The sequence below is a fragment of the Grammomys surdaster genome, unplaced genomic scaffold (assembly GCF_004785775.1).
Source record: "Grammomys surdaster isolate TR1022 unplaced genomic scaffold, NIH_TR_1.0 149, whole genome shotgun sequence".
Lineage (NCBI taxonomy): Eukaryota > Metazoa > Chordata > Mammalia > Rodentia > Muridae > Grammomys > Grammomys surdaster.
This window is the reverse complement of record NW_021604607.1, coordinates 9,671,506-9,690,615: the sequence shown is the minus strand read 5'-3', so window position 1 is coordinate 9,690,615 and position 19,110 is coordinate 9,671,506. Positions and strand designations below refer to the sequence as shown.

Below are 19,110 nucleotides of genomic sequence, written 5' to 3'. Positions count from 1 at the left end.
AGGAAGGAAGGAAGGAAGGAAGGAAGGAAGGAAGGAAGGAAGGAAGGAAGACAGGCAGAAGGGCAGAAGTAGGATTCAAATCTGGGATCAGGCCTCAAAGTCTATGTGGCGTACTTCTGAGTTTTGTGAGATAATACCACAGGCACACACATATATGGTCATAATCATGTATACACATATAAATATAACATATTTGAATTTAGGACACTAATTCACATCAGACTGATGAATGAAATTAAGCAAGGCTGTGCCTTTTGGGAGGAGGGCTTGAGACAGGTCTGTGAAGTTCAGGTTGGCCTTACACATATTATGTAGGATGACTGAGGATGACTTTGAACTCATGATCCTCCTGCCTCTACCTCCCAAGTGCTAGGATTACAGGTGTGCGCCACTACGCCTGGCAAGATTGTATCCTGACAACAAATAAACTATTTTAAAAATCAATGAATACTGCACTTCAATCCGTTTCACGAGGCCTACTATATTACAGTGCTTAGTTAGGCTACAAAGAACCCTAGCCATGGTTCATCCCTTTGGAAGCTTACAAGAGGAATCTGATATGATGATAGGATCCTGAAACATACTGAATCTGCACAGTCTAGTAAGGAACCATTTATTTGGTGACAGGTTTACCTGGTGCTCAGATGCTGCTGGAGCTGGAAACAATCCAGAACACAAAAGCAGACTTCACTACTGCAAGGCTAGTGCTTTTACCCTAGAGAGTGATATCCATTCTAAACACTGTTTTGTTTGATATTTGGTTAGTTCTAGAGACCCAGGAGGGAAATTTACTATTACAGTTACATGAGTATATTCTATGAATACAGCATTCACACACACACACACACACACACACACACACACACACAAGTATAGGTGTGTCATATACACAGACATCATGTCTTTTGTGACCTATATATGGAATTTAAGACTTTCGACTCCAGCCTTTCCCTCTTCACAATGCTCCATAAAGATAAGCACATGCATTAAGTGACAGCTTTGTTTTTCTTTCTTACCTCCCTCCTTTCCTATTTTAGTAGTAAAAACATTTTTTTTCTTTTTTTCTTTTGAGACAAGGTCTTACCATACAGCCTTGGCTGGCCTAGAACTTGCTATGTAGACTGGGCTGGCCTTAAACCACAGCAACTCTCCAGTTTTGGTTTCCTAGATATTCGATGATAGCTGTGAGTCATTACACTTGGCTTAGTACTTGCATCCTAATTGTTTTGTGGTTACTAGGACTGAGCTCAGGGCCTTTGTACATGCTGGGTATGTAATGTGTCACTAGGCTATACCCAGAACTCCTTACATTCTGACTAAGAAGTGGAAGAAACTCATGAAATTAGTTTTAATATTTAATTTAAAAATTAATTAACTAATTAATTAATTTTTAATTTAAGGCCAGCCTGTGCTACATATCACAACACTGTCTTAAAAAAGAAGGGCTGGTAAATGACTCAATTAAAAATTAATGTAATGATGTCAAAATATTACCTTTCCAACAAATCATCAGCATAAAAATTTTTGGAAAAATTCTTGTTTTAACATTTGAACTCTATTTCACTTACTTACTTGTGTATGTGTGTGGGCATGAGTGTGCCACAAGTTTATGAAGGTCAGAAGACAACTTCCGGAGGGTGGGCTCTGGGGGTCAGTCGTAGGTTGCCAGGGTTGGTGGCAAGCACCTATCCTCTCCGAGTCATTTACCATCCCTTCTCTTTTAGTATTTCATAGACAGTGTTGTGATACGTAGCCCAGACTGCCCTTAAATTTGTCTTAGCCTCCCTACTGCTGGAATTCTCTTAAGTTTGCTGTACATTTTATACCTAAAGAACATCTCAATTTAGAGCAGCTATATACGTCAAATGTTCACATGGCACCTGAGTTAGTTTCTGCCTCACTGGGCAGTGCAAGTACAATACATGTAGAGCTATGGCTGTCACACTAGAGAAAGAGAAGAATGATGTGTTCCCACCAAGTCTTACTCCATAAAGGATACTAAGAAGAGTGACCTGTGCAAGTGAGACACACCAGTGAGTTACTGAAGACAGTGTGAGGTAACATTTAACAGGGGCATCTGCTCTTATTGATGGTAAAAATTTGGAGGGTAGAATGAGTTAAAAGTCCCCAACGCCATCTTCACGGAGTTCATAAACAAAGGATGAGAAAGAAGTTGGAAAAGCAAAGGTACATTATAACATCCGAGGACTGATGCTTTTGTACCAGACTGAACACAATGCACATCTGGGGGAGGTGCTTTAATATGCTCTTGGCCCCTGCAGAGCATTTTAAGGTGGCTTGAGTTTGGAAACAGGGTTCCATATGAATAGAACCCACTGACCAACAACTTCAGTCAAACATCCAACTCTGCCGGGTCCTAGTGAAGAGGTTAGTAAGCAGACCTGTCAGACACATCTGCAGATAGCAATATGGAATTTGGGGAGAAGATACAGAAGGTAAAAGTCTAGAAAAGCTCATTTGTTAGCATCCGATTTCTGTTCTTTCTATAATCTCTGGACCCCAGTTAACGCAAGTGTAAACTAAAGTGGGTGCCACACAGAGGTTCCTTACAGCTAGAATAACATATATTTTTATTATACAGACCTGGATAGTTTCAAGAATATAGGTGGGACAACACTCATAACTATGTTGAGATGAAATGTACAAGTTAGGATAATAGGGGTTTTTTTTGTTTTGTTTTTCAAGACAGGATGTGATCTAGGTTGGCTTAGAACTCAATGAATAGCTGAGGATAGCCTTGAACTCCTGATCTTCCTGTTTCTACCTCTCCAGTGCTGAGATTACATGTCTGGGACACAATGCCTGGTTAAACCAGGATATGTTTCCCATAAAGCAACATGATCTTATACTACTGGATGTGGAGAGGATTATGTGTTCTGATTACTTCTGCATGGCCACAGGGGCTTTGTGGGCTAATAATACACATTAATCTAGGTGAGGCATTTCAACATCTTTCCCACAAAATACTTTAAATTGGTTTGAATTTGGGAACAGAGCTCCATATAGACAGAGCTGGACTTTGACAACCTGAACATATTTACTGAAGGTAACGACTCATGATCAAGCTAAATGCAAGTGAGAGAAGGCCTGGCCTGCTAGTCTCAGAACCTGACTTTACAGTGCAGCCTCCTTAGACAGGCCTAATCAGCTAGGAGAGGCTTTAGCCAGTTGCAGGCCAACTATCCTGCATTCTAGTTTGAATGGGTGAAAATCCACTTCAGTCTGTGGCCTGGAACTCATGTACTGTACTTCCTGAGGCTCTTACATGAACATATCAAATTATTTTTATTTGAAATGCCCTTCTCTCTTTAATTCACTTTGCAAACCATATAGAACAATTATATGTGGATCTATAATCAGATACACACATGGCCTAGAGACATGTATGAAGTCAGAGCCTGAGGAACTCTTACATAAACTGGTGGAAGGTAGATTGAGAACAGGAACTCAAATATCCACCAATAAATGAGCCAGTTCAGCTAGCTCTATAGGATGGAATAAGATGAACCATTTCAGAAAATGATGACATTTTTGAAGAAAAGCATAGACTAGCAAAAGGCCAAGGTCTTGAGAACACAGAGGGTATCTGAGTTGAGGTCACATTCTTTATGACCAAATAGAACATATTTGATGGTAAAATTCCAAGCAAACAAGGGCAGATTTCCTTGAGACTTCTAGGAAAGAGCCACATAGATTCTGTTGGCCACTTAGCTGTAGGTAAGTGTGTTGTAGTGCTGGCTCAAACTCTACCTGCAGTGTTCCAAGGTAGAACTGCCAGTCATACCTGTCTGCTTGCCTTCCTCAGGTCTGTCCAGACAGTTAGTCAGCAGGAAGAGAATATCAATATACACAGCTCTGGTCACCAAGCATGGGTTCTGCCTAGAAGAGTAAAGAACAGAGAGACTAAATGGCCTTGGGAAAGAGAAAATGGTGTTTTCTACTAGGTGTCTAATTAGGAAGCTATATTACATTAAACAATGGTGGACTGCTGTGGGTAGAAGAAATCAGCAATCTGTAACAAAATTGAGTCCGTGAGCCTCTGACAGACGCTAGGTCTGTGTCTTAGTCACTTTTCCATTGCTGTGAAGAGACACCAAGACCAAGCAACTCTTAGAAAACATTTTTTTTAAAGATTTATTTTTATGTCACTGTCACTTTTTTCATAGACATCAGAAGAGTGCATCAGATCCCATTACAGATGGCTGTGAGCCACCATGTAGGTGCTGGGAATTGAACTCAGGACCTCTGGAAAAGCAGGCAGTGCTCTTAACGCTAAGCCATCTCTCCAGCCCACAAAGAAAGAACTTAATTGGAGGCTTGCTTACAGTTTCTGAGAATTAGTCCACTATGGTCATGGCAGGAATCATGGAAGCACTCAAGCATAGTGTATGAGACCTTTACATCCAGATCTGAGCCCTGTGTGGGCTTTTAAAACCTCAAAGCCCACCCCCAGTGACACACTTTTTCCAACACCCACTTCACAGCTACTTCAACAAAGCCATGTCTCCTAACAGTTCTAATCCTTCTCAAATGACTAGGCGTTCAAATGTAAGAGCCTAGGGGCCATTTTACTCCAATCACCACAGTCTGTGTGAGGACCAAGCAGACAAAACTCTGCCCTGCCATGCTCCATAGACTTCAAATGTCTATCCTACTGATTTGAAAACAGGGAGAAAGTGTTATGAAGATGTAGTATTTTCTTCTTAGCTGGAAAAAAAAATGGGGTAATTGCAGTCACTGGTTATGAAGTCAGGTATTTAACCAACACCTACCAACTGAAAACAGTCACTGAGCAACAACAGCTCAACACACACTGAAACTGGGGTCCTTCTAATAGATGAGATTTCTTTTTTCAATGACTAGCTTGGACCTTGGACCTGTAAGGCAGATCCATAGATAAGCAGCTTAGATTTTCAATTTAGAACAGTGCTTGAGGAGCCCTGGCTCTGAGTCCCAGTTTAGACTGAGACTACATAGGTCCAGATTTAAATCAGTAAGCAAAGTGCAGTCTGATACATAGCTTTTGCCACTTGTTATCTCTGTGACCTGAGCAGACTGCAGCTCTATAACAGCACTGACCTTACTGTCTCCCTGTGAATCACTAGGGAATTGAGGTGTCAGAGTGAACTGGAAATGTCATCCACGGCCTGGCAGGTAGTGACATCTCAGGAGGGCTTCACCCTATCCTCTACTTCTAACCTAGGACTCAGGACGGCACAGTGCTGTGTCTGGTGGGGTCTGAACCTGACCTTCCCATCACTATACATGTGCACTTCCACTGGTTCCCTACAGTCTGCTTCCCCGTCACCCTGAACTGCACACATCTTTCAGCTGGCAGACTCTAACCTGAAAAAGCACCATCACCGTGTATGGTGCTGTACACCTGTAATCTCCCTGTATGTGCAGAAAAGATTGTTGCCAGGCATCTTTCTCAACTACTTCTCTACTTTCATTTTCAGTGTATAAGTATTGTGTCTTTGTGATATGGGGGTGATCAGATATAATTTGTCTCTCTCCTTCCACTATTTGGGTTCCAGACATCTAACTCAGGCCATCAGCCTTGGCAGCAAGTGCCTTTTTCCCCTCAGCCATCTCTCCGGTTCCCCTTATTATCATTAAAAAAAAAAAATTATTATGTGTGTGTTGCTCATGTGTGTGCTGTGCAGAGGTTTTTTTGTTTGTTTGTTTTGTTGTTGTTTGGTTTTTCTTCCTTTCCCCTGTGTGGGTTCTGGGAAATAAACACTGGTCACCAGGCTCCTGTAATAATCTTCACCCCTGAGCCATCCCTTTGGCTCTCTAACGTGTTTTGAGACTGGGTATTCACTGAACCTGGGCTAGACCATCTGGCCAGCAGATCACAGGGATCCTTCTGTCTCTGCTTCCACAACACTGGGGTTACATGTACTCCCTGCCATGCCTACTCCCGGCCACACCTGGCTTTTACAAGGGTTCTAGGGTCTGAATTCAGATCCTTACACTTGGGAGGCAAGCGCTCTACCACGTAACCAAGCACCACCCCAGACCCTTGTCTTTCTTTCCCAATCTTGCCCATCTTTGCCTTTATCTTGTTTCCCTCCAGTGTCTCAGACACACTTCCTTCCTTTCACAGTCTTATCAGTGTTTAACAGCTGGGGCCATCTTGCCAAAAGACTACTCAGGGAACAAAGTCAGAAGATAGGCAGCCAGCCTTGGACAGAAAACCCAGGGACTCTGTGCTAGGTTTGGGGAGAAGAGACAGAAAGAATGTCATTAGGCCTCTGAGAAGTCTGCCTAGTTACACAGGGACAACAGAGACCCTGAGATAAGACCCAAGGAATGAAGAGGAAAACATATCAGAGTGGACAGGAGAAATGGCCATTGCCTATAAGAATGCCAGTACATGCTGTTGTTTTATTCTGTCTTGTCTTTTGTAGTGGTACTGAGGATTGAACCTAGGATGTCAAGCATGAGAGGCAAGTGCCCGACCACTGAGCTTCAGTCTCAGTCCTCATAAATGAGCGTGGGCAGGGGAAGATGGGAAGAATTCAGATGAACAAGTTGGCCAGAGGGCACTTTGAGATATGACAACAGATGTGGAAGGGGATCTGTTGGATCATGAAGAACCTGGCATGTGTGGGAAAGCGAATGCGTTGCTTCAAATGGGTGACTTCAATGTCCTAAGTTATTGCTGCCACATACTATGTGCCATTGCAGTCAGCCTCTTGCCTCAGTGTTTAATGGACAAGCTTGTAGTAAACTGGTTTGCTTTTAAAACTCAGTGAATAATAGGTTTTAAAATGATATTTTTAGTTAAGTTAATGTCTATTATTATTATTATTATTATTATTATTATTATTATTGATAGGGTATCTTATAGCCCAGGCTGGCCTTGAACCTCTTATGTATCAGAGAATGTCTTTGAACTCCTGATTCTCCTGCATCCACCTCCCAAATATAGATAGATCCATTCCACTGTAAAACCTGCTGATTTATTTTATTTTATTTTTTTAAAGTCAAGGTTCAGTACGAAGCCCAGGCTGGCTCTGAACTTGTAGTGATTCTTCTGCTTGGGCTTCCCAAGTGCTGCATGCAGCAGCTAACATCCTTTTAAATATTCCTAAATGAACCAAATCCCTGGCATATTTACTAAGGATACACTGGCTGCCCAATGTGCTGGCTTCCTGAGACACTGGAGAGACAGATCATTCTGGCTTCTCCATGACTGTGAGGCTCTGGGCCAGCCTGTTGCAATCAAAATTATGGAGGCTCCTTAACACACTGCCACTTCAGATGCCATGAACAGAGACTTGTGGTCACAACATAGTCCATGCTGGTTCTGACGATCTCAGAGAGTAATTCTGGCTTCAGCCCACCGCTCATGGTCCCAACCTCCAGAAAAGCCACATAACAGGTCCATGTAGAGTCAGAGAGTCGGGTTTTCTCTGACCTGGCTTCTCAGTCAGGAAAATACTTTTTTCTTTCTTTCTCACTCACTCTGACTTGGACATAGTATATGTGAGTTCAGGGTGAGCTGGAGGTTTGTTCTTGGTCTGTCAAGCCTCTTTGATGATGGGAATAAAACCCCAAGGAGCAGCAAGCCAGTTGGACAGGAAACAAGCCACACGGTTTGGGGGTGAGGGTGGGGGTGAGCTGGGGGATTTTTTTTTCATCCAAATGAAAAAATTCTGGCATGGGCATAGTCTAATGAAGATTTATGTGTTTGAAAAAAATCAGAACTTGTTGGGGTCTAACAGATGGGCTAAAACCAGCAGAATAGTAGTGTTAGAAGGTGCAGGAGGAATCAGGCACGAGGACTAAGTTTATATGGAAGAGATGAAATAAAGGCTCTTTTGAGAACCTTGTTTTTCTTCTACCATTCTTTCTAAAACTCATTTGTCTTTTTACAAACACCCACCAGAGAACCTGATGAGTATGTCTTTGCCTTGGGAAATTTCTGAACTCCATTACACCTTCTGCCCTCTGTCCTGGAAGCTGGGGGTTGGAGAAGGAAGGCAGGACTATCCACAATGGTTCCAGTGTTTGGAGGATGGCAGGAGCTCTTGGGAAGCCTGTGATAAATGATTTACCTCTCTTGGCCCTTCCGGAATCCCAGAGGCTCCGATCTGTTTTAACTGAGGCCTATTCATTCAGAAAACATCTACTCAGAAGTCACTAGGAGCCAGGAAGAGTGCCAGGGTCTGGAAAGATGAAGATGACACAGTCACTGCCCTCAAGGAACTTAGAATCCTGAATAGTGTTTCTCAAACTGCAGTACATATGGTCCACTTCATCTGTTATGAAGTAAAATGCATCAGTTATGATTGTGGCCAGGAAAGGGTCAGGACAGAGACAGGAAAGAGGTCGGGAGTGAGAGAGAACAGTAAACTCCAAGGGCATTCTAGAAGTTTTAGTATCTTTGTTACAGGGTTTCTAGAAAGTTTTTGCCTAGAATGATTCATCTTTAAATAAGGTGTAATTAATGAAATATAACAATTTTAAGTAAAATAATTGAATATTTTTCCTAACTTTTGAATTCTTTTTCTAGGTAAAGACACACCTTCCATTGCACAGAATGGATAGTGTCAGTAAGGTTACAGGTATGTCAAAAGCTAACATTCCTGCCAGGCGGTGGTGGTGCACGCCTTTGATCCCAGCACTTGGGAGGCAGAGGCAGGCGGATTTCTGAGTTCGAGGACAGCCTGGTCTACAGAGAGCGAGTTCCAGGACAGCCCGGGCTATAAAGAGAAACCCTGTCTCGAAAAACCAAAAAAAAAACAACAAAAAAAAACAAACTAACATTCCTGAAAGCAAACCTGCTGAGCCATAAGAAAGCTGAATTAGATTCCCTAGGTGTGTGTGTGGGGGGGCACTTTTTTGCTTGTTTGTTTGTTTGTTTGTTTTTGAGACAAAGTTTCTCTGTGTAACCTTGGCTGTCCTACAACTATGTAGACCAGACTGGTCTTGAACTCAAAGAGATCCTCTGCTTCCCAAGTGTTGGGATTAAAGGTGTGTGCCACCAAGCCTGAATGCTCTGTGTGTATTTTTGACAGGGTCTTGCTATATAACTCTGCCTGGCATGGAACTTGCTAAGTAGACCAGGCTGGCCTTGAGCTTGTTATAGTCCTCTTGGCTCTGCCTCCCAGAATCTGCTGCAGGTTTTGAGAGGTATGTGCAAGTTATTAGCACTTATTCACAATTTCAAGTCATACCAAACTTCACAAGTCAGGGTATGTCTAGTGTATCTGTGTATGTACATGTACATAGATGCACACATATCTATTGGCCACCATGTAGAAGGGCTTTTTGGGGGGAGGGTTATGGTATTTTTTTTGTCTATTTAAGACAAACCAAATACTTGAAAACTATTACTTTAGTGGGAGAAACATATAGCCTCTCATAGGATGAGGGCATGAAATAGGGATCAACAGAGTAGACTGAAGGCTGCTAGGAGAGGAGACGGACCTGGAGAGGAGTCTGGGTAGCAGGTCGGCATTGACTCCAGCAGAGGAAGTAGGACACCTGAAAACTTGAGTTCACAGCATCTACAGAGAATACAGAGTTGAGATATGAGGAGAAGGGACCAGGAGGGTGTGCTGCGGGAAGGATGACGAGGGGCCAGGGGAGTGCTTAGAGCTGAGTAACGAACTCTGGAGCCTAAAGGGCTGAAGTTCCTGTGGATCATCGCATCGGCTCAAATCTCACTGGAAGGCTTGGATGTCCACTCAATACCGTGAACCCACAGGCACACTCTCAAAGAGACAATCCACTTTGTATATGTGACAGCAAACTCTTCCACAAGAATTCATGGTTATGTTCAGAGAGGGCTGAAAGGTTTTGACCTAACTGAGTATATGGTTTTTGTAAGGGAGGGAAAAATCAAAAAGCAATGAAAAGGGATATCATGAAGAAGGAGGGGGCTGTGCCAGACATATATCAGTTACAGCAGACATGTCTGAATGATGGGGTCTTGAGTCTCAGCAAGGGCTCATCCCAGTCTGGGTACTTCAAATTGTAGATCAAAGAAGCCAGCAAAGAGGAGTAGGGGCTTCTGGCAGAAAGTGAGAAGTAGCCCTGGCCTTCAGCAGGCCCACACAGGGGCTGTGGTCATGGGGAGGGGTGGCAGGGAAGAACAACAAGGGCCATCAGAACAGGGAAGAAGGAAGGTGGACAGAGTAGGTGCGGGAGGAAGGAGAGGAGACCAGAAAATGGCAAAGAAGGTGTCATTTATATATAATGTCTGCACACCCTGTTATGACTGGGCTCTTGACCCTTGCCTGCTGTGCTGAGTCCTTTATTTAAAATTCATCTCCAAGCTTGTCCTCTAGGGATGCCTTTCCTGACTAGCCTCATAGGAGCTGTTGTACTGGCCAACATTCTGCTGACAGTACCTGGGTTTCCCGACTGTCCCTCTTAGCAATCCCAGAAGCTCAGCACAGTTGTGATGGCTGTCCATAGAGCCTGTGTTTGCTTACAGAGCTGCTGTGGCTAGATGTAGGAGGTCTTCCTTTGATGCAGGCCCATGAAGCCATGTAAATGTGGAAGTGTAAATTAAATAAAGAGAAGCTCCTGCTCCCATTCTGATTTCCATTTTTACCACAGCCCGGGCAACTAATCAGCATATAGCATTCTTGGAGAAACAAATGGAGATTTGTTTAAGCCACGATGCCAAATGGTCAGGAATTGCAGAATATGTAATTTTAAACAAGCTATTTCCCTCCATGGTACCAGCTAGGATTCAGATCTGCAGGCAAGCCAGCTGGCAGCAACTTGTGGGGTTGGCAGGCTACCCAGTCCTGAGATTACCTTGTCCTCACAAGGGGCTGGTGCTGGTGGGCTGAGTGATTACTGCAACTAAACCCACCAGTGCTTTCACACATACCCCAAATGGACAAACTGCCATATAGCCCTCCTCCTTGGGCTCTTAAAATGAAGTTGTTCCCCAGTGCCCTTTTACGGTATGGACCAGCCTTGAGGGAATCTGCAGAAAGATCCTAAGTTGGAAGTGTCTGAAAAAGTAACAAAGGCCCAGTAAATATCCCTCCATGGCTCCTCCTGGGGGAACAGCTTTTCTCTGAGGGGAGAGGATTCAGAAGAGCTGAGGCCTTTGCCCTTTGACCAGGGTCCTCTGGAGGTATTCCATAAGGCCCACCTACAGTCTGTGGAAGGCACTGGGGGTCCCTTCTTAAGGTAGGTCTGGAAACACAGCCTGCTCTGATTCCCCTCTGCCACACACAAGGGGGATCCTGCAATCTCAAGCCATGACTTCCCCTGTTGCTGCATGAAGGCTCACCTGATCTGTTCAGAGGGCCCTTAGGGAGCCCCTGTACTCCCAGAGACTTTTGTGTTTTTCCATCCTTCTATTAAGCATCTTTTTCTTATTAATGCACTATTATTCAAGCTGTGTGCAAAGAATGATGAAAAAGAGACCTTGTGTGGGTTTTGGGATTTGTTCAAAGCCTGGGAAACTGTTTTATGAGAGATGCATGTTTCCCTCCCTCTGTGACTTGTTTAAAAGTAAAGTTTAATATGCTGCCAGAGAAATTGCTAGTTAATAACTTAATAAGCTATGAGCTGGGAATTATGGTAGAGAAGTAGTATCTAAGAAAACCTTACTTGTAGTTTGGTCGTGGAGGCTGCATAGCACTGATTGATTGTGCTATAGGATGCTAACAGAGCCTCTTTGATTCTTCCAGCTCTCTTCCAGCAGCAGACAAGGATAAACAAGCAAGCAAGGAAAATGGCAACTTCTGGACGCTGAATGATAAGTCTAGATGTATCATGGGGAGAATTGCTTATAGCATGTCTGACAAACTATGGTCATGTGAAGTTGCCAAGGTACAGGCTTGGACCTCAGTTCCAGCAATAAGAGCAACAGAATAACAGTATACTGTATGTTATGGAAAGGTTATCTTAAAAATAAGTCTCCTGTAATTTTATCTTTTAACTAAGAAACATAGACATTATTTTTCCATTTTTCAGAATCAACAACATTGTTCCTAAAGCTCAAGTGACCTCCCCCAAATCACGGCAAAACCAAGAATAGAGTCAAGGTTTTCCAGACAATGTCCCAAACACAACCCCTGAAGAGAGACCGTGTGCCAAGCATAAAGGGCATGTTGGTGTGTACTCACACCTCTCATGTGCTTGGCTCTTTCACATGCAAAGCTATTACTACTATGTCTTTTCTAGTCTTCTCCATTTTTTTTTTTTACCCTAACTTTGTATTATTTCTTTTTCTTTCTTACTTTTTTTTTTTTTTTTTTTTTTGAGACAGGGTATCACCATGTAGTTCTGGATGGCCTGAAACTTACTCTGTAGACAAGGCTGTCTTCAAACTCACAGAGATCTCCATACCTCTGTCTCCCAAGTGCTGGGATTAAAGGTTTGAGACAGCACACAGGCTTACCCTAACTTTAGAGCTTTCAACCCTGAAGATAAAAATGGAGCCTCTGGCTGGTACAGGCCACATTAGTGAGCTTCAGGGACTGCCTGGCAGTGTTTCCTCTGATTTTACTATAGTATACTCTCCCTAAGCCCCAGGCTTGAGGCTTCCTGTTAAACTGTCTCGAGAAGCAGGCCCTTCCCAGAACATAGGTGGTGGACTGCGGAGGGCTCTTCATGGTCAAAGAGCAATGAGTCTCCTCAGGGATCCTGCATGGAAAGGTGTTTCTAGAGACTTGCAGGCCATTGTGATCACTGTTGAGGCCTAGGTACCACAGGTAGCTGAGGGCAAGAAGAAGTGGAGGGCAGTGAGGCAGTGCAGGGCCTCTTCCAGACTGCTCCCTCATTCACGCACAGAGACCAGTCCCTTCCCTACAAGTCTTTCTGGAACAGAGCTAAACCCTGAGCACACAGGGCATTTGGGTACCAGGGGCTAATCAGCTCAATACTGAGGCAGGGAGGGAGCATACTGCCATAAGGTCTGTATTAGAGTTACTGACTCCAGAGGTACTACTTCTACAATCACTACTATAGGACAGCTGGGCGGCCAGGAGAATTAACTGAACTCACACACCAGAATCTACACTCTGCTTGGCAGAGAAGAGGTGGCAGCCTGCTGGAGCATGCCTCTCAGGAAGAGGTCTAGAACAGCAGCCTTTAATGGCAAAGTCTAGAGCTGGGTCCTCTATAGGAGGGTGGCTTCTGCAAGAGGCCTGAACACAGTGCAGGTTACAGGATCTTCTACAAGGATGATCAGGCAGCAGGAGGACCGTATGGCAAATCAGGTCTTGTTACATTTACCCCTAACTGGAGCTATCTTCTGGGATCACATGTCTGTTACAATGGCTGCCCACCCCCCTTGCCAATCCTCTCTTCTGCATATCTTCCTTTTTTGTTTTTAATTAGATCAGTGTTTTGAGATAAGGAGTCAGGGTACTTCTTTAGCCTACTCTGTGCTACCAACAGGAGGAAAGCCATACAGGTAGTCTCCAGGCCCCACCCCAGCCTCCTCTATATTTACCATCTCTACTATGCTAACTTCAGCATCTTGAGTTTTCACAAAAGCTTCTTTTTGAGGGAAGAACTTCACCAAACAAGATAATCTTTATATTCCCTTTCCAAGTATAAACTCCATGGTTCTATAGACCTCTAAACAAAAACATGAAGATGAAAGCCATGCTATTTCCATTACTAGCAACCCAGGTGACTGGCAAATTGCTGCTAGGGAGTTTCTGAAATTTTGGATTTTAAGTGTCTCTAGGCAGCTGCCTCTCACCACCAGTGTCTACCTGAGACCAATGACTGTCTCTTAAAGTCGTGGACCAAGTACAAATTCCTTTAAGGGCCATCCCATCTGGTCTCTTATCCAATCTTGTACAGCATCTCTTCTGGTTCTGTCAGGCACTGCTCATGATGTGTGATCCAGCATCCAGATGCACCACCTTGGCAGGTTCTTTCCTATCACTTCTGGTATTTCAAACTACACTTCTGTTTTAAAGCTAATCTCAAACACCCACCTCCCCTAGAAAGCCTTTTCTTCTGTACTTTTATACCTACTACCTCCACTGCTCTTTGACCTCCATAAGCTCCACTACTAGTTAACTGTCTCACGACACTGGACTGCAGTATAACTGAACATGACAATGGAGGCCCTACTGAGGCTCCGGTCCATATGCTGAGAGTACTCACCACAATGCTGAGCTTGTACTAAGGCTCCTTGGTGCATGAGTAGCAGATGTTGTTAACTTACTCAACAAAGGCTGGGCTGTATCTGTACAACCTCTCTCATTCTGTAATCGAACAGCATTAGCCTTATCAAACAATTAAACCTCACCTAGCCTGTAAGAAGGCCTCTTTCCTCCTGGAACATTTCCTTGACCCCTCAACCCACAAGATAGCACTTACTTCTCCCATTTCAGCTCTATAGCAACTCATTCCAGCCCTTATTAAATTTGTACTTGCTTATGGTTAATCTGTTCTTGTCTTGGTCAGACTTTTTTTGTTTGTTTTAAGAGATTTATTTTTTATTCTATATATATAGGTATTTGCCTGTATGTATTATCTGTGCACCATGTGCATGCCTGCTGCCTATAAAAGCCAGAAGAAGGCACCAGATCTCCTGGGACTGGAGTGATAGGTAATTGTTAGTTGCCAGGCAGTTGCTGGAAACCAAATCCAAATACTCTGCAAGACTAGCAAGTGGTCTTAAACTACTGGGCCATCTCTCTAGGATCTCCACATGGTTTCTGAAACAGGGACAATATCTTCCATCTTATATTTATAAATATTTTGGCTTTTGAGACAGGTTTCCCTATGCAGCCTAGGCTAGCCTTGAACTGGCAGCAATCCTCCTGCCCTAGCCTCCTTCTGAGTGCTGAAATTATAAAGCCACACCACTGTGCTCTAGAAGTATCATTCATTTTCATATTCTCCAGCATGCTTCTATATTGTTCTCTACTGTCTGTGAATTGGAATTGGCTTTAATTCACTGGAAATGGCTCAAGGAAGATGCTGGTTTATCTAAGAGACAGAACTTGATACACATTAAAAGGAAAAAAAAAACCCACTGTAGTAGGGCTCTACACAGTATTATGAAAATGCAAAACAGACCATGACAATATTGTGCAAACCTTCTAACAGCAACATTCCGCTCCTATTCTCCCAAGATCAACAGCAATGAGTAGAGGAAAAGTTATTTCTGTGCTTTCAAACAAGCTTATTACTAACTCCAGGGTGGGGTTGCAGATTTCAATATTTAAAAAGCATAAAGCATCTGCAGTTGGGGACTGAATGCGTAGTACACAACTGTGTGAAAGGACTATCTTTCACTTTCCACTGCAGTGTGAAGCTCTGATCCTGGGCAATGTGATTCAAGGCTCGGTTAAACAGACTAATCACATCTGACTCCGTTACCCTGACTAGCTTGCAGAAGCTCAGCTGTCAGCAAGAAACTCTTCAAACTTCACTTCTTAAACAGCTTGCTCCTTGTTGCATTTGCAAAAGTAGTATTTAATGAAGTGGATGTTTTGCACCTTGTATCACAGGTTTAGGTTTAAATGTAACTTCATACTTCTGTTGTTTTAAAAATACAAACAGGATCTCCTCTCAAGGTGTCATGGCCTTAAACATTCCTGAGATGTCTGAAAGGGAAGAAGTTTGGGTCTAAAAATACACCAATGCCATCTCTCCCACTACTCAACTCTTCACCAGGTTGAAGGCGACTTCAAACAGACTGAGTTAGAGGATAAAAGAAGAGTCCTAGTGGTAGTCTCCTCTCCCCACAGAATCTCAGACTGAGAATAAAGCAGTGGTCACATTCCCACTCTTTCTGTCTGTCTCTCAGATGTCGAGAAGAGGAACTGCTGGGGAAACCTTTTAGACAAAAGAAGAAAGGGGAGAGAAGAAAAGGGAGAGGAGGGGGAAGAAAAGAGAAGAAAGGAAAGGAAAGCAACAAGTCCAGCCCACTCTTACACACAAAAGCAAGATACTGGCAGGTGTGCTATCTGACTAGTTAGCCTTGTTGAGACTCGTGTGCCTTCAAGTCTTGGCAGGGACCACAAATGATAGCCTTACAACGCCCCATGATCACCGACTACAACAGCCTCTCTGGGCTGGACTCCTGCCAGTGGCATGGAGGTGGGACAGCAAGTTACAGCATGGCTGAGGGCTGACACCATACTATTTCTCAGGTCACTGCAAAAGAGGGAGCTATTTCCTGTGGAGGGGAGCAGTCCAGAACACAGGAGACTGGGGAGGGGCTGGGGCCATGGGAAAGTAGAATCAGACCTAAGCCCCAGTATTTCTGCCCTGGCAGTGTAGTCTCTTGTGTGAACAAATCTGGTGGTTAGAAAAGAAATGCTGTCTTCAGCTGTTGTGAAGCAAATGGAATTCTTTCTAGAGCAGATTGTGTAGCTGGCCACAGACCCCTGGGAAGACCAGGGATTGCCACACACAAGCAAGCCCCAGCCTTGTCTCTATAAGCACACTTTACTCACATTCTTAAACCCATAGGTCCTCAAGGGGAACAGCACTCAACTTACTGGGGACTAGTAAAGAAGAACACACAGGGGTGGGAGGAGCATCAAAGGAAGCTGACGAGGAAGTGAATCAATGTTACAGTTCATAGTTTGCAAGTCAGAGCTGGCTTGAGGGACCAAGTACTAGAGTTGGCCCTTAGAGTAGCTCTTCAGCAACACAAACTCTCTTGTACCTACTTCCTTCATCAACACCATTTTACTGAAACAAACAAACAAACAAACAACCCCCCAAAACCAAACAACTCCCCCCCATATTTCCAAGGCTGCCTTCTTACTAACCTTGAGACCTATTCTAGTATTCTCAAGAGCCCATTTTCCTCATCAGACTATCAGACTGTTACTTTACAAAATGACAAATATCCAACTACATGCCAACAAAGCACTGATTCTCCCACAGACCCTGAGGCCACAGGGACGGCTGCCTGGACCAAGAAATGTAACTTTCCCGTGGTGTCCTGGTCCCATGCAGCCCTGATGTTGGGAGCGCATGCAGGTCTGATGACTTGGGTAGTCTTGAGTCTGCTCTTGCAGCTCCAAGCTTCTGTCTAGCAAGGGAGAATGAGGCCATGAGGGCAAGAACATTTCTAACTGGGTTATATAATTGCCGTGGCTGATGTCTTAGCCTTTGCTAAATTTTTAAACTATGAACTATGTTTCAGCATCAGCAACAGGTTTCACCTGGAGCTGGCAAGTATTTAGGTTCTCAGGTCCTACCTTCATTCTAACTAGTGACTTCTGAGCATACTTTCTGAAAAGCTCTATCCTATCTAGAAATAAGTCCTAAGCCCCCAACATTACAAACAGTGTCTGGACAGATAGAGGCAGTAAGGCCCGGGGGGAAAATGCTTGACAAGGACTTAACAGCTGAGTCCTCAACAAATGTTAGTAGTTTTCAGTGCGGTCCACTCCTGGTCAACTGTGTGAATGAATGGATTCTCCTGAATTCTGAGGACTATGGCTCTCTACATTCGAAGGACCGAGAAGTGAAGTTACACTGACTTCATGAGGTTTTCCATATTTAAAATCCCAAGCCTAAGAGTTTGCCTGAAAAACTGTTTTCTTGCCCTCTTTACACCAAAACTGTGGTTTAAAAAAACAGTTGCAGTGCTTAAAACAGTCTGGCGTAGCCCCCAAGGGGCTGACAAATAAAGTGACCTAAGTACAGTCTATTCTACTTTAGCCACATCTTAAACGATGAAAATATGACATGACCTTCTGGGACAATGACCACATGAGGGTCCCAGGCTTCAGTGGACTTGGGAAGCCAAAGGCATTTATTTCTAAAGCAAAGTCTCTCAGAGTGGGAGCTGATGCCGGTAGGTTTAAATCTTTCCCGGTGATTGTAGCATTCCAGTCTGAGCATCAGGAACTACTGTTTGGAATGAGAACTTACTACCAGCCAACCCCGGCATTAGTGCCAAGGCTAGGAGTCAGAGTCTCCTGTGGGGTCCCAATGGGAGAAGTGGCTGGGTGAGGACAGCAGGGATGCATGCAGAGCATGCTCTATGAAGAGCGGTGACCAGAGCCAGAGTGGTAGTGTACCAGTGTTACCCCAGCAGTAGGAGGCCTGTGGCTAGGCAATGGGTGGGTGCCTAAGGCTGGCTAGGCTAAAGACAAGGCTCTGTCTCAAAGTAAAATTAAAACTATTCCCATCCCCATCCCCCCAGAAGGAAGAGAACGAGACCGAATGTGCAAGCAAGCACATACAGGGAAAAATAAAGCACACAGCTTGCCAACAGGACCTGAACAAGTTGTTAGTTTGGTACCTGGCACCTATGGCAGAACACACAGTACACCCAGGCCCTAGTGTCACCCTTCGAAAGCCCAGGGAAAAGTCCTTATGAAGCAGAAACAAATGGTTAAAGTGTGTCAGTTACTGTGTTAAAACATTATACTGTGTTAAAACTATATTTGTTTGCCTTATCTCTGAACTTATGTCAAACGAAACTATTGTCATATACAGGACATGTCTCTACAAAAAAAGTTAATTTTCTAATACCAGGAGAATTTTGAGATGAACTCATGGAATCATATATACTGATTGCTTCATCCAGTACAAAATAGGCATTCCAAAACTAAGTTTTAAAAACCCTTAACCTGGCCGGGCGGTGGTGGCGCACACCTTTAATCCCAGCACTTGGGAGGCAGAGGCAGGCGGATTTCTGAGTTCAAGGACAGCCTGGTCTACAGAGTGAGTTCCAGGACAGCCAGGGCTATACAGAGAAACCCTGTCTCGAAAAACCAACAAAAAAAACAAAAAAAACCCCACCTTAACCTTTTGGCTGAGGTCTCCACGCACTGTTTGTGGGAAGAGGAACTCATACTGCACGGCAGCTGTAGCACCGTGCTGTCTCTCAAGAGACTTAGTCTACTCTTAGAAATGAGGCCTAAGCCAGAATTACAGACTGACTCAATACACACAGTCACACCCGGACTTTTTACTAGAACATTATTTAGGACATTAAAAGGTAGAATAATGAAGCCAGTTATAGTGGCACATGCTTTTAATCCCAGCACACCTGAGAGGCAGAGGCTCGTGCTCCCCGCCCTCCCCCCTCTCTCTTCCCCTTCCTCCCGTCCTCCCTCCCCCCCCCCCCCCCCCCCCCCCTCTCTCTCTCTCACACACACACAC

General features: G+C 44.0%; 1 protein-coding gene across 1 annotated transcript in view; it reads right to left on the bottom strand.

The window, feature by feature from the left end:
• Thada (THADA armadillo repeat containing) overlaps nt 1-19,110 on the bottom strand; it is a 288,692-nt gene that overhangs the window by 65,442 nt on the left and 204,140 nt on the right. The window contains exon 30 of the mRNA XM_028765113.1: nt 3,806-3,900. Within this exon, the coding sequence (XP_028620946.1) occupies nt 3,806-3,900 (95 nt within the window). The remainder of the gene's footprint in view (nt 1-3,805; nt 3,901-19,110) is intronic.